The sequence below is a fragment of the Ovis canadensis genome, chromosome 24 (genome assembly GCF_042477335.2).
Source record: "Ovis canadensis isolate MfBH-ARS-UI-01 breed Bighorn chromosome 24, ARS-UI_OviCan_v2, whole genome shotgun sequence".
Lineage (NCBI taxonomy): Eukaryota > Metazoa > Chordata > Mammalia > Artiodactyla > Bovidae > Ovis > Ovis canadensis.
In genome coordinates, this window is record NC_091268.1 from 17,139,848 (window position 1) to 17,156,091 (window position 16,244).

The 16,244-nt window shown below is 43.0% G+C and overlaps 1 protein-coding gene across 1 annotated transcript in view; it reads left to right on the plus strand.

Moving 5' to 3' along the window:
- The window catches only part of LOC138429251 (ATP-binding cassette sub-family A member 17-like), a 75,008-nt gene that overhangs the window by 11,117 nt on the left and 47,647 nt on the right, over positions 1-16,244 (plus strand). Inside the window, exons 7-10 of the mRNA XM_069570538.1 lie at positions 5,792-5,964; positions 6,903-7,046; positions 8,979-9,108; positions 13,728-13,882. Of these exons, the coding sequence (XP_069426639.1) occupies positions 5,792-5,964; positions 6,903-7,046; positions 8,979-9,108; positions 13,728-13,882 (602 nt within the window). The remainder of the gene's footprint in view (positions 1-5,791; positions 5,965-6,902; positions 7,047-8,978; positions 9,109-13,727; positions 13,883-16,244) is intronic.

Here is a 16,244-nt window from a genome sequence, read left to right on the forward strand (position 1 = left end):
CCAGGTTTTCCTTTGTCTCATGTTTCTGAAGTTTGAAGAGTTTCCACAACACCTACATCATTGCAGAAGATTGCAGCCAACATATCAATCTAAATGTAGGACTCTGAGCCCTGTGGGGTCTCAGTACTTACTGAGTGAAACTGTTTCACATTTCAGCGGTGCTAGGATGATCCACTCTGAGCACTCCAGCAAGTCGCTTCACTGCTCAGTGTTAGTTTTTATCACCAGAGTCCACATCCCAAATGACACAGCTGGTTTTGCAGCAGATAGCAGGGATAGGAATTGAAGTTGGGTCTAGTTTTCAGGTCTCTTTACTGCCCCTGGGATAGTCTCCAATGGCCAGATGAGAGGCATCACCTACCAATGGATTTCTGTGTTAAGTTGGGATGGTCTAAATGGGTTGCTGCTGCTGCTGCTGCTGCTAAGTTGCTTCAGTCGTGTCCAACTCTATGTGACCCCATAGACGGCAGCCCACCAGGCTCCCCCGTCCCTGGGATTCTCCAGGCAAGAACACTGGAGTGGGTTGCCATTTCCTTCTCCAATGCAGGAAAGTGGAAAGTGAACATGAAGTTGCTCAGTCGTGTCCGACTCTTAGCGACCCCATGGACTGCAGCCTACCAGGCTCCTCCATCCATGGGATTTTCCAGGCAAGAGTACTGGAGTGAGTTGCCATTGCCTTCTCCGCTAAATGGATTAAGGGTGCTTAAAATTTAATAAAAGATGTTAAGTTGACCAGAATTTATTGAAGGTGAGTGATTTTCTTTAACAAAGCAGTGTTGATCCCATAAATCACAAATACTTACAGGGGAGAGAGTAGATTTTAAATGGTGTATCTGATTCCTTCCACATTAGTGAATGACTGTAGATGCTTAATGGAGTCTATTTGTTAAAACTGAGGGAATCAGAGTGACTGGTTGGGCCTATGCTAAAGTCGTTCTCGTGATAAGACTGTCTTGATTATTTATGATCAGTGTTCTTTCCTGAAAGGCACGGGATAGCCCGCAAGTGCTGTCTGGTGTAACAGCTGAAGGAAATGCAAGTGCATATGACCATAAACATTTAGGATTCTCTGAGAATGTAATTGATGAAATGTTAAAAATCCAAGGATAATATTTCTTAGAGTCCTCATGCTTTCACTGAATTAGGTTTTCCTGGTCATCTGACCTATCTGTTCAAATCAGATGGCAGACCTGATAGTGAGTGAACAAATGGAATTCCTCTACATTTTCTCAGTAAGTCTAGTGCAGGGCTTTCAGTTCTAATCTGAAGCAGGAATCACTGTATATTAATACAACATAAATCAGACCTATGGTTGTATGGCAGAAACATTTTGGCCTCTTTTTTTTTTCAGTTCAGTTCAGTTCAGTTCCGTCGCTCAGTCATGTCTGACTCTTTGCGACCCCATGAGCTGCAGCACGCCAGGCCTCCCTGTCCATCACCAACTCCTGGAGTCCACCCAAACCCATGTCCATTGAGTCAGTGATGCCATCCAGTCATCTCATCCTCTGTCATCCCCTTCTCCTCCTGCCTTCAATCTTTCCCAGCACCAGGGTCTTTTCCAGTGAGTCAGTTCTTTGCATCACATGGCCCAAGTATTGGAGCTTCAGCTTCAGCATCAATCCTTCCAGTGAATATTCAGGACTGGTCTCCTTTAGGATGGACTGGTTGGATCTCCTTGCAGTCCAAGGGACTCTCAAGAGTCATCTCCAACACCACAGTTCAAAAGCATCAATTCTTTGGTGCTCAGCTATCTTTATAGTCCAACTCTCACATCATACGTGACTACTAGAAAAACCATAGCTTTTGTATTAGTAAACTAATTTACTAGATTAGTTTTAATTTTTAAGAAGCCCAGTAAATAATGCCTTTCCCTCCTCCTTAATTTCTGAACCAGTTGAGAAACAAAACAAAGATATCATTGTATTAATGCATTACCTCTTAAAAATTTTTTTGGATATGCAGAGTCTTAGTTAAGGCATGTGGGATCTAGATGGAACCCATGCCCCCTGCATTGGGAGCATCTGGACCACCAGGGAAATCCCTATATATTGTATAAAATAATAATGATGATAATGTCTTTATGGTTTGTTTTTTTAAGAGATGGAATTAGAATATATAAAAGGATTTTTGAAGAGATAAAGTCAGAAGTCAATGGGGATAAATACTTTCTGGAAGGAGAGTAAAGATGTTGATTAACTTTAGACTTTGCAGCAGAGTAGATCTGGTAATTGATTACTGAGCCCACCAGCAAAAGGCTAGAAACAGTGTAAAACTTTCAAACTTAATAGAAAATAGAATAATCAAAAGCTTGGTTAAGTCAAGAGAAGTAGTGTGGGGAGGGGCTTGTGTCACATGGCCTCTTCTACTGCAGAGGAGACTGAGAAGTCAGAGAGGAACAGTCAGGATCAGAGAGACACAGGGGCAGGGGAATTTGCCAGACTCCTTTCAGCAGCACCTCACTCTCAAGCATAATCGTATGAATTGTGCGAACAAGTAACATCTAACTCCTACCCAGTCCAAACTCCAGCAGTTTTTTTTAAAAATAGAACTCAATGAGCTGATTCTCAGATTTACATGGGAATATAAACGACCAAGAAGAGCCAAGAACTCTTGAGGAAGAATACGAGAGAAAAACGTGCTTTCCCAGATTTTGTGATTTATCATAAAGCAGTAGTAATTAAAATTATAGTTGACAAATAGACTAATGGAAAAGAAGAGACAGACAAATGCACTGTTAGGTATCAGAGACAATGCTTCAGAGCAGTGGGGTTTAATAAACAATCCTGGAGCAACTGAAGAACATTATGGAAAACATTGAACTTGGACTTTGATTTCACACCATACACAGAAATTGTTTCCAATGTCAAAAAACTATAGTTTTTTAGATATGATAAAAGAGAGTATGTTCATGTTCTTAAAGTAGAAAGATTTCTTAAACAAGACACAAAAATAGCTGTCAGGAAAAGACTGATAAATAATGACTTGAAACCGAGGAACACCATAAGGAAAATGAAAAGAGAAGCTACAGAGTGGGGGAAGATACTTGAAACACATTTAACCTGCAAAAGGCTTGTATTTAAAGGATATTTAAAGAACTCATGAAATCAATTAAAAATTGTACTTTGTAGTATAAAAAAGCAAACAGGCAAAAATAGGTGCTTCACCAAAACAAGCATATTCAAATATGGAGAAGGCAGTGGCACCCCACTCCAGTGCTCTTGCCTGGAAAACCCCATGGGCAGAGGAGCCTGGGGGGCTGCAGTCCATGGGGTCGCTAAGAGTCGGACACGACTGAGCGACTTCAGTTGCACTTTTCACTTTCCTGCATTGGAGAAGGAAATGGCAACCCACTCCAGTGTTCTTGCCTGGAGAATCCCAGGGACGGGGGAGCCTGGTGGGCTGCCGTCTATGGCGTCGCACAGAGTCAGACACGACCGAAGCGACTTAGCGGCAGCAAACATAAGCAAGCTAGAAGGAAATAAAGTGACATGTTTAAGGTGCTGAAGAAAACTCCTGTCAACCCAGAATTCTATATCCAGGAGAAAGTCAGGGATGACTTGCAAATAAACAACAGTGACAGAATTGATTGCTAGGAGACATTACAAGAAATGTTGAGTTCCTTGAGCAAAAACAATATATCAGACAGGAGCTTGGATCTACACCAAAAAATAAAGAACACTAAAAATGGAAAATAGAATAAATGTCTTTTGTGGAATTTTTTTGGGTCTAAAAGAGAACTGACTGTCTAAAGCAAAAATGGGAGCAGTGTAAGTGCTAATAACTTGTATGACAATAAAACGCATGACAACAGTAGCAAAGGGTGGGAGGGAAGCACTGGCGACTGGAAGATTGTTGTGAGTTCCTCACACTGCACATGAAGTATCTTCAAATAATATTGAATGTAGACTCTAAAGAGGATTTTACACCCTGGTGTGTTGTTAGTCACTCAGTTATGTCCGACTCTTTGCGACCCCATGGACTGTATTTAGCCTTCCAGGCTTCTCTGTCCGTGGACTTCTCCAGGCAAGAATACTGGAGTGAGCAGCTATTCCCTTCTCCAGGGCAATCTTCAACCCCAACTCAGGGGTTGAACCTGGGTTTCCTGCATTGCAGGCGGATTCCTTACACCTGAGCCATCAGGGAAGTCCCTTTACACCCTAGAACAAAACTGAAAAACAAAATTTAGAGGTATAAATAATAATAGTGGAACTAAAATGGAATCATAAAAATTCCTATTAATGCAAGAAAAAGAGGAAAAAAGAAACAAAAATTTGGACCAAATAGAAAAGAGCTGGCAAAGTGGTAGATTTTAATCCAGACAGTCAATAATCACAGTAAACATGAATACCAAGTAAAAAGAGACTGTTTAGATAAAAATGCAAAACCCAACTAGATGCTGCCTACAAACAAAGATGGCGGTGAAGTTGTAATGGGGGTGTGTATATCTGGGGTTTTGGGGCTGGTTGAGTTAGGTGGTAGCTGCACAAGGGTAATTTCTTTGTAATTGCTTGTTAAACTCCATTTTTTGTACTTGAAATGTATATTCCTGATAAATAAATAAAGTGGCAATTAAATGTCTGCTGAGGTGGGGAAGGAGCCTCAATTCTTCCTTTCCTTGGGACACTGTGGACTTGCACTGAACAAGGATGCACCTGCCCTTCATGAATTGAGTGCCCTGACTGTTTACGGCCGCTGAGGGTTGCGAGACCTGTCTGTAAGCCACAGTGAGAGGCACAGCTCTTGACTGGCACAGAGGCAGACACAAGTCAGGGAATGTCATCTCAGGAAGGGCCTCAGAGGTCTCCTGATATTGGTCCTCACAGCATGGCCTGGGTGCCAGCAGCATCAGAGCCCTGGGAGAACTTGTTGGAAACACAGACTCCAAGACCCACCCAGACATACAATCAGAACCGCATCTCCAGGTGACTAGTAAGCACCACTCTAGCTCGTCCGTCTGCTCACCAGTCCTTGATTTATCTGCTATGGTGTTGTTAGTTACCACCTCCTCAGTTCTGCTGAATGGCAGCAGGTGCAGGCATCTTGGATGCTTTACATGAGAAGCGCAGTCAAGTTGCATTCAGATGAGACCGTTGGCATCACAAAGGATACCTGCCTTTATTCACACCCAGGAATCCGTCCCAGGCCCTTTCTCAGCACCTTCCTTTCTTAACGGAGCATGTGTGTGCTGAGCACCTGCTGCATGTGAGGCTCTGGGTCAGAGACTGGAGAAACTGAGGTAATCTGACAGTCCCTGGCCCCAAGCTGGGGTGGCAGTAGATGAGCAGATTTCCAGTGCAGAGTAGAGCCTGCAGTGCTCACAGCTTGCGCAGGGGACCCAGACGCACATGGGTTAGGCAGGTAATCCCAGAGGGAGAGGATGTGTGCTTGCTGGGGAAGGAGATACCTGTGCTGACCTACAAAGTAAGAATTAACCCAGGTGGAGCAGGTCAGGAGGAGTAGGAAGGGACCATTTTGGCAATAAGAAGAATGTTGTATTGGGAATTCCCTGGTGGCCTAGTGGATAGGACTCCACACTTTCTCTGCTGAGCCCTAGTTCAATCCCTAGTTAGGCGACTAAGATCCTGCAAGCTGTGTGGTGTGGCCAAAAGAAAAAAAAAAAAAGTTTTATCTCAAAAGAGAAACTAACAGTTAGCTTTCCTTATTTTTGTCTCTTAATACTCCAGAGGTGAATAGTCCAGTCTTCTCATTGGCCTGGTCTCTACTGTTTGATTGGAAAACTCTGGTAACTTTTCTCTGTCTCTGCTGTGGTGACTGTTCTCCCTTTTGACAGGCACAGGCATCCAGTGGAGGAACATGGGCCATATAGGAGGAGAGTTTAACTTCACTCAGGTGCTGCTGATGCTGCTGCTGGACTCTGTCATATATGGCTTGGTGGCCTGGTATGTGGAGGCCGTCTTCCCAGGAGAGTATGGTACACCCAAGCCCTGGTACTTCTTTCTCATGGTGAGTACTGATGCTGCTGTTTTATAGATTGACACCAGGATCAATGCTTGTCATCAATGTTCCTATCCCTCTTGGTGATATTGGTTGCACCTTCAAACTCTGAGGAATCTAAGTGGGGTTCTCCAGTCTGGATTCACCCCAAACCTGTCAACTTATGGTTGCCAAAGGAGCATGATTAATGAGTCTCAGTCTCTCTGACTCTTGCCCCACTGCTAATTCCCTGTGCAGAGGCCCCTTAAGAGTGTGGTGGCTGTCTCATGGGCCCCCTTGAGTGGCAGGCCCTACATTTCCCCACAGAATACCACCCCAAAGAGCTAGAGCCCTCAGGACTCCTTGGCCTCTTTTCTCTTGGACTGGTGGCAAGGCCCTGGCGCTCTTTGAAACCTCTGTGACCCGAGGGCACAGCTTTCATTGACGACCCCATGAAGTTCTCAGAATCTCTTCTCTTCTACAATGGCTGCATTTTTCTTACAAAGTTGAACTCATTATGCCTGATTTTTCCCTCTTGCAGATTCAGTCTGATCCCATCTGAATTGCACAGGTCCTCACTTCAGGCCTTGGCAAAGGCCGCCATGCTTGCCCTTCTTGGTCTGTGGAGAAGTGGGTGTTAGCACCAGTGTTTCTCCAGGCCTTTGCCCATGGGGAGGCTGCTGGCCGTCCCAACAGCTTCCCCCTTGCACCAGGAGTGTGCAAGTGAGGCATCTTCTGTAGCTCCATCCCCTGGACCATGGGTTGTAGGTTCAAATGCAGTTTATTAGTAGCGAGTCTGTGAGCAAATTCTTGACTCCTTCAGGCATCATCAAGTGTTGGATACCAGGAAATCTGGCAGGCGAGGCTGAGGATAGGGAAGTGTGAGAATTTAATTTACCAAAATATTTCTCTTTCAGAACAAGAAGCCAGTTCACCTAAACATATTAATGAGTTTACTTCCTCTCTAGCCCTCCTACTGGTCGGGAGAACCTATATCCCTTAGGAATCCTGTGCTAGACTTAGAGGATCCTCAGCAAGCTCTGGGAAACAAGTTCATTCAGGATGAGCCTACCAATTTGATAAAAGGAATTGAAATCCAGCATCTATACAAGGTATCAGCTCTCAGATCTTCTGAGAACTTGAGAAATAGTGTATAGAGGTTTCTGTTTCATTCTGACGGTTACAAGGTACATTTTGTGATAGATTTCTTTCTTTCTTTTTTTTCTTTACATCTCAAACAAGCAGAACTTTATTAAACAGGCAGTGAGGGCAGGCTGACCCCAAAGGAGTGGCCTCGTGATAGATTTTTAATTCCCTCTGTCACATTATCCCCCAAATTAGAAGTTTAACGTAAAATGTCCTGTTGTCTGTCATAAAGTTAAATGACTAGATGGAGGGTCTAGATGATCTCTCTTAAAACAGTCTTACAAATGCCAGGCATCTCTTATTGGGGACGCCTTAGAACTCAGTCATTTGATGGCCAGCTTTGATCCACCAGTGTTATTATGCAACCAAATCAAGTGGTAAACCAGATGTTACTGCTGGCTTCCAGATATGGAAGTGTTCATCCTCTCTCCAGCGTCTGCTGAGTCCTGTGTTGACCAAGGGCTCCCCTGACAGGATGCCTGGGGGGTAAGCTCTATACCTGCTGTGTCCTCCAGGGGAGTCTTCCATTCCTCAGACAGGATGGGCCTATGGAGAGGTGGTGCCCTCCGTGTGGCTGATACACGGTCAGAGGCAAGGCACTAGCTCAGCACTTTGTGTCACCTTTCCTGACCTATGAGATCAAGTGGATCACGTCCTAGTCCAGGGGATCCATGGCACGGGGGATCATCCCCAGCCCCTCCACACCCTGTGGGAGCTGCTGGGAATGCTCCATCTTCACTGGATTTACTGTGGCTTCAGTATGCAGGGATTTCTCTCTCTTTTTTTCAAAACAGGCAGCCTGCAGGCATATGGTTCTGCCATGATGTTGGCTGCTCAGTAAAGCCATCCCAGAGCCCTTTGCTCTTTCTACTAACTGACTTTCGTTTATTTTCCCTGGACCAGTGGAAGCATGTAGCTCCCTGCTGTGTGCTTGTCATTCCCTGGTTACAAGACGGCTGCTGAAGCTCATCTACAGGGAAGGATAAGAGCAAGGGGCTTTCTTTTGGGAAAAATTTTTTCCTTCCTCCCTCCCTCCCTTCTCTTCTGCCCTCCGGTAGATCACCCCTTCTTCTTCTTGCCTAGAATTCTGCCAAGTGTCCACCTTGACTTCAGAAAGGAGAGTGAGAAGTCAGGGAAGAGGCCTGACACACTTGATTCATAATAATCACACCAAATGGTGTTGGCGGCAAGGAAGTGTGCCAGCTTCCTTTCCTCAGCACCGTGCTCCCAAGCACAGTAGATAAATTGTGGGGAGGAGTGATACCCAAGTCTCACTCAGCTATAGTGTCTGCACTCCGGACCCCACATCCAGCCCTGATGGAGTTTGATGGGGCAGAAATTGTCTAAGGCATAGACTGAAATGTGATGTTATCTCTGCAAATGGCATTGTGGGTGGTTTCATTTTCTTCTTTATGCTCTTATAAATGGATTACTTGTATAATAAGAAAAAAAAATGGTGTTTAAAATACTGAAAGCATCTGATTTAGAAAACAGGCCAGTCTGTCTGGGGTTCTCTCCCTAGGACAACCACCCACAGAAGAGGCAGGGTGCCCTTTCTCAGGGGCTTGGCCAGGCGGTGAGGAGCAAGGTGGGCTCTAGAAGCAGGGAGATGATCTCATTCCAGCTCCGGGCCCTTCGTCCTCGAACTCTGGCCTCTGTGGTCCTGCTGCTCTCCCACCGGGTTCCCGAGGCCAGGGAAACCCCCCGCACCTTGCTGGTCCTCAGTAGCTCCAGGCAGCTAAACTGTGAAAGAAGGGGCTCCCTTTGTGAATTTCCACTTGGAGTTCCACTGTTGAACTTCCAGGGGATGTTGGTGTGGGTGCTCGGCCTGTCATAGGTTCTTTAGAAACGCCACAGCGTGTATGTTACGCTATCAGTCACACTTGGCTTTTCAACAGGTGTTCTACAAGGGAAGGGATGAACACGTGGCAGTTAAAGACCTGACCGTGAATCTATACCAGGGCCAGATCACGGTTCTGCTGGGCCACAACGGAGCAGGCAAGACCACCACCTGCAGCATTCTCACAGGTGCGTGTGGACCAGCTCGCCCAAGGAGGCACTGGAGAGATCCTTGATCCAGATCCAGATTGTTTGGCTCCATTTCCCGCCATCGGATTTCCCTGACATTTTTGTTTGTTGTTTGTTTTTTACCATCTAGTGATTCACACTACCCTGTGTCAGGAGGAGGGAATATCTGACTTTTTCAGTCAGTCTGAGGTACTTAGTTTCAAACACTTCCAGGAAACTGTGAACACTGCTGGGCATGTTTCCTTCCAAGCAGAACCTTCCAGTACAGTGAGGCACCACTGATCCCTCAACCAAACATTTCATCCAAACAAATCATACTTTTGATTGCCAGGAGCACTTTTAGAGTGATACCTGGTGGATTATGTTGAAGTTGTCTGTTTCAGAATAGTTTTTATGCCTAAATAATTCTTCCCATCAACTAAAATAATATCTGTGATATTTGAAAACTCATTCATTCAAGAAAAATGTATTTATTGAAGGGTTAACCCATGTAAGGCTCTGTACTAAACCAGCAAGATACATTTCCAAATCTCAAGGAGCTCTGAAAGCTGACCAGTTCCTCTACTGGTTTTGGACACAGAACACCAGACATCTGGAGAGCTGTGAGCTCCTCAGACTCCAGCTGCCTCAACCCTCCTCACAGATTGCTGACATCCTTCCACTGAAAACTTTGAAGAGCAGTGATATTGTGAAGCTTGTTCTCAGGTGCCTTTGGTATTGGGACACACACACATATATATTCTTTTTTCAGATTCTTTTCCATTATAGGTCATTACAGGATATTAATGAATATAGTTCCCTGTGGTAAAATATAGTTTATCTGTCTATAGTAATGTATATATGTTAATCCCAAACTTCTAATTTATCCAGCCCCCTTTCCGCTTTGGTATCCATAAGTTTGTTTTCTATGTCTGTGAGTCTGTTTCTGTTCTGTAAATAAGTTTATTTGTATTCATTTTTTTAGATTGCATATATAAGTGATGTCATGATATTTGTCTTGCATTGTCTGCCTTCCTTCACTTAGTATGATGTCTTTAGGTCCATCCATGTTGCTACAAATGGCATTATTTCATTCTTTTTTTATGTCTGAGTAAAGCCTTCTTTATCCATTCTTTTGTTGATGGACATTTAGGTTGCTCCCATGTCTTGACTATTGTGAACCATGCTGCTATGAACATGGGGTGCATGTATCTTTTTGAATTAGAGTTTTTGTCTTTTCCAGGTATATGCCCAGGAGTGAGACTGTTGGATCATATGGTAATCCTGTTTTTAGTTTTTAGGAGCCTCCAGACAATGGCAACCCACTCCATTAATCTTGCCTGGAAAATCCCATGGACAGAGGGGCCTGGTGGGCTGCAGTCCATGAGGTCGCTAGGAGTCGGACACGACTGAGCGACTTCACTTTCACTTTTCACCTTCATGCATTGGAGAAGGAAATGGCAACCCACTCCAGTGTTCTTGCCTGGAGAATCCCAGGGATGGGGAAGCCTGGTGGGCTGCTGTCTATGGGGTCACACAGAGTTGGACACGACTGAAGCGACTTAGTAGTAGTAGACTGTTTCTCATAGTGGCTGTACTAATTTACATTCTCGCCAACAGTGTAGAAGGGTTCCCTTTTCTCCTTACCCTCACCAGCATTTACTATTTGTAAATTTTTTGAAGTTAAGGTGGCCATTTTGACTTGTGTAAGGTAATACTTTGTTGTGGTTTTGCTTTGTATTTCTCTAATAATTAGTGATATTGAGTGTCTTCTCATATGCCTGTTAGCCATCTATATGTCTTCTTTGGAGAAATGTTTATTTAGATTTTCTTCCCATTTCTTGATTGATTTTTTAAATATTAATCAGTGTAAGTTACCTGTATATTTTAGAAATATTAATCCCTCGTCGATACATCATTTGCAAATATTTTCTTCCATTCTGTAGGTTGTCTTTTTGTTTTGTTTGTGGTTTTCTTTGCTGTGCAAAAGCTTTTGGATCCCATTCATCAATTTTTGTTTACATTTTTCTTGCCTTAGAAGACAGATCCAAAAAAGTTATGATTTATGTCAAAGAATTTTCTGTTTTCTCTTAGGAGTTTGAGAGTAGCCAGTCTTACATTTAGTTCTATTTTGAGTTTATTTTTGTGTATGGTGTGAGAAAATGTTCCAATTTTATTATTTTACATGTGAATGTCCCAATTACCTCACCACCACTTATTGAAGAGACTCTCTTTTCTACATTGTATATTCTTGCCTCCTTTGTCGTAGATTAATTGACCATAAGTGCATGAATTTGTTTCTGGCTTTCTATCCTGTTCCATTGATGAATGTGTCTGTTTTCATGCCAGTATCATACTGTTTTGATTATTGTAGTTTTGTAGTATAGTGTGAAGTCAGGAAGCATGATTCCTCCTATTCCATTCTTCTTTATCAAGATTGTTTTGGTGATCCAGGTTCTTTTGTGTTTTCATACAAATTTAAACCGTCTTTTTGTTCCAGTTATGTGAAAAAAAATGCCATTGGTAATTTGATATGGATTGCATTGAATCTGTAGGTAGCCTTGGTAGTTTGATCATTTTAACAACAATAATTCTTCCAATCCAAGAGCACAGTAAATCTTTACATCTGTTGGTGTTGTCTTCCATTTCTTTCATCAGTATCTTACAGTTTTCCAGATTCAGATTTTTTATTATCTCCTTCAGTTCAGTTCAGTTGCTCAGTCATGTCTGACTCTTTGCAACCCCGTGAATTGCAGCACGCCAGGCCTCCCTGTCCATCACCAACTCCTGGAGTTCACTCAAACTCATGTCCATCGAGTCGGTGATGCCATCCAGCCATCTCATCCTCTGTCGTCCCCTTCTCCTCCTGCCCTCAATCCCTCCCAGCATCAGAGTCTTTTCCAATGAGTCAACTCTTCACATGAGGTGGCCAAAGTACTGGAGTTTCAGCTTTAGCATCAGTCCTTCCAAAGAACACCTAGGACTGATCTCCTCTACAATGGACTGGCTGGATCTCCTTGCAGTCCAAGGGACTCTCAAGAGTCTTCAACACCACAGTTCAAAGGCATGAATTCTTCGGTGCTCAGCTTTCTTCACAGTCCAACTCTCACATCCATACATGACTACTGGAAACACCATAGCCTTGACTAGACAGACCTTTGTTGGCAAAGTAATGTCTCTGCTTTTCAACATGCTATCTAGGTTGGTCATAACTTTTCTTCCAAGGAGTAAGCGTCTTTTAATTTCATGGCTGCAGTCACCATCTGCAGTGATATTGGAGCCCAAAAAATAAAGTCTGACACTGTTTCTACTGTTTCCCCATCTATTTCCCATGAAGTGATGGGACTAGATGCCATGATCTTAGTTTTCTGAATGTTGAGCTCTAAGCCAACACTTTCACTCTCCTCTTTCACTTTCATCAAGAGGCTTTTTAGTTCCTCTTCACTCTGCCATAAGTGTGGTATCATCTGCATATCTGAGGTTATTGATATTTCTCCCGGCAATCTTGATTCCACTTGTGCTTCTTCCAGCCCAGCATCTCTCATGATGTACCCTGCATATAAGTTAAATAAGCAGGGTGACAATATACAGCCTTGATGTGCTCCTTTTCCTATTTGGAACCAGCCTGTTGTTCCATGTCCAGTTCTAACTATTGCTTCCTGACCTGCGTATAGGTTTCTCAAGAGGCAGGTCAGGTGGTCTGGTATTCCCATCTCTCAGAATTTTCCACAGTTTATTGTTATCCACACAGTCAAAGGCTTTGGCATAGTCAATAAAGCAGAAATAGATGTTTTTCTGGAACTCTCTTGCTTTTTCAGTGATCCAGCGGATGTTGGCAATTTGATCTCTGGTTCCTCTGCCTTTTCTAAATCCAGCTTGAACATCTGGAAGTTCACGGTTTACATATCGGTGAAGCCTGGCTTGGAGAATTTTGAGCAATACTAGCGTGTGAGATGAATGCAATTGTGTGGTAATTAGAGCATTTTTTGGCATTGCCTTTCTTTGGGATTGGAATGAAAACTGACCTTTTCCAGTCCTGTGGCCACTGCTGAGTTTTCCAAATTTGCTGGCATATCGAGTGTTGCACTTTCACAGCACCATCTTTCAGGATTTGAAACAGCTCAACTGGAATTCCATCACCTCCACTAGGTTTGTTCATAGTGATGTTTTCTAAGGCCTGCTTGACTTTGCATTCCAGGATGTCTGGCTCTAGGTGAGTAATCACACCATCGTGATTATCTTGGTCGTGAAGATCTTTTTTTGTCCAGTTCTTCTGTGTATTCTTGCCACCTCTTCTTAATGTCTTCTGCTTCTGTTAGATCCATACCATTTCTGTCCTTTATTGAGGCCATCTTTGCAAGAAATGTTCCCTTGGTATCTCTAATTTTCTTGAAGGGATCTCTAGCCTTTCCCATTCTGTTGTTTTCCTCTATTTCTTTGCATCTGTTTCTACTACCCCTAAATGTCCCTGTACACGGTCATGGAACATATACTCCTTGAAAGCTGCTGACTGTGACATGAAACGTAGGATAGTATGTGTAAGAGCAGCAGACAAAGCAGGGGGCCTCAGTAAGCCTTTGCACTGTTGTGGCTCTGAATGACAATGACTTTAGGATGTTATATCTTCCACTTACTTCTAGGACTTATTACTCCCTCAAGTGGACAGGCATTTATCAATGGATATGAAATTTCTCAAGACATGCTTCAAATCCGGAAGACCATGGGCTGGTGCCCCCAGCATGATATCTTGTATGATAACTTGACTGTAGCGGAACATCTTTATTTCTATGCTCAGGTGAGTCACTGGATGATAGACTTGGTTTCCTCTGTATCTATTTTTAAGGATGGTAAGATAACTCACAACTTTCTGACTCAACCTCAGAGGGACTTGAAGCCCCATATGGACACTATTCCCTAAACATTCAGGAAGAGGGAGGGGTGTGGCATTTAAGATCTTTGAATTAAAGAGTTTCTAGAAAGTATTGTTTTAGTCTAATTGTTTATTGATGAAATTCACCATTTTGCTTATTTTGCAATATAAAATTCAGTAGTTTTGAAAACTACATTCACAGCACTCTCTAACTACAGAACATTTTCATCTCCCTGAAAAGAAACCTGGATCCATCAATGGTCACTCCCCATTCTTCCTTCCCCCCAGCCCCTGGAAATCACTAATCTGCTTTCTGTCGCTGTAGATTTGACTATTCTAAGTAGTTCATGTGAGTGGAATCACACAAAATGTGACTGTCGACTGTGTCTGGTTTCTTTCACTTAATGTGTTCAAGAATTATCCATATTTCAGCATGTATCAATATTTCAGTCCTTTCGATGGCTGAATAATGTTCCATTGTATGGAACTGTGTGCCATATCTTGGTTATCCATTCATCAGTCGATGGACTCCTGGGTTGTACCTTTTGGCCATGTGAATAATACCGTGAATACTAGTGTTCAGGTTTTTGTTTAAACACCTATTTTCAGTTCTTTGGAGTATATGCCTAGCAGTGAAATTCATGAGTCATAAGGTCCACCTCTGCGTTTAACTTTTTAAAAAACTTTCTGAGGTACTTCCATTCTAGGTGCCATAAATTGATATCTCATGGTGGGTTTGATTTGCATTTCCCCAATGACTATAATGATATTAAGCATCTTTTCATTTGCTTATTGGTCATTTATTTATTTGGAGAAGTGTCTACTAAAGTCCTTTGCCCATTTCTCAGTTGGGTTGCTTATCTCTTTGTAGTTTAGCTTTGAGAATTTTCAATGTATTCTAGATGGTAGATCCTTATCAAGTATATGATTTGCAAAAAACCTTCTCCCATTTCTGTGCATTTTCTTTTCCCTTTGTTGATAATGTCCTTTGATGCACAAAAGTTTTGAATTCTGATGAAATTCAGTGTATCTGTATTTTCTTTACTTGTTATGCTCTTGATGTCATATTTTAAAAAGCATTGCCTGGGATTTACACCTGTTTCCTTGTGAGAGTTTCATGCATTAGTTCTTACATTTAGGTCTTTGATACATTTTGAGCTAATTTTTAGATGGTGTGAGATAGAGGTCAGATTCATTCTTTTGCATGTGAGTATTCAGTTGTTCCAGCACCATTTGTTGGAAAGACCATTATTTCCCCATTGAATAGTCTTGGCACCTTTGTCAGAAATCAATTGACCGTAGATATGTGGGATTATTCCTGGACTCTCAACTCTATTTCATTGGTCTATGCGTCTGTCCTTATGCCAATACCACAATTTCTTAACTACTATAGCTTTGTAGTAAGTTTTAAACAATATTTAATTATTTATTTGGCTGTGCCAGGTCTTAGTTGAGGCATTTGGGATCTAGTTCCCTGATTAAACCTGGGCCCGCTGCATTGGGACCATGGGAGTTTTTGCCACTAGACCACCAGGGAAGTCCCTGTAGTAAGTTTTGAAATCAACGAATGTGAGTCCTTTTTTGTTTTCAAGATTGTTTTGCCTGTTCCAGGTCCCTTTCATTTCCATGTAAATTCTAGGGTCAGCTTGCCCCTTGGACTCTTTATTCTTCTAATATGCTGCATCACTGCAGTGCAGTTCAGCACTAAGGATGGAGCCAGTGCTCGCTTCACACGCTACAGGCACAGTGCCCGAGGCCACGTCAGAAAACAGCCACGCCCCTGGGCTCCCAACAAAGCACTGCCCGCAACCCGGCTACAAAGTCAGGAGTTCCCACTGACTCCTCAGCTTCACCAATTCACTAGGACTCACAGAACGCAGGATTATAGTATATATTATATGCATATATTATAAAGGATACATAAATCAGGACCAGCCGAAAGAGGAGACATGCAGGGTGATGTCTGGGAGGGTCCCAGATGAAAAGCTTCCATGTCTTAAGACTGCGTCACCCTCTTGGTGCATCACTGTATAGAGGGTCGCTCACCTAAGCTTCACCCAAGTGTCTAGTTTTTATTGGAGTTTCATTACATAGGTTCATGAGTGAATCATGAACCTCGTGACTAAACTTAATCTGCACTCTCTCCCGCCTAGCAGATTGGGAGATCAGATTGATAACCTGGCTCAAAGTCCCAGCTCTCAAATCACATGGTTGATCTTTCTGGTATGATCAGCCAGGATCTTGATCACTTCAGTAGCAGGTGTGACCTGAGGGTACTACCAGGAAT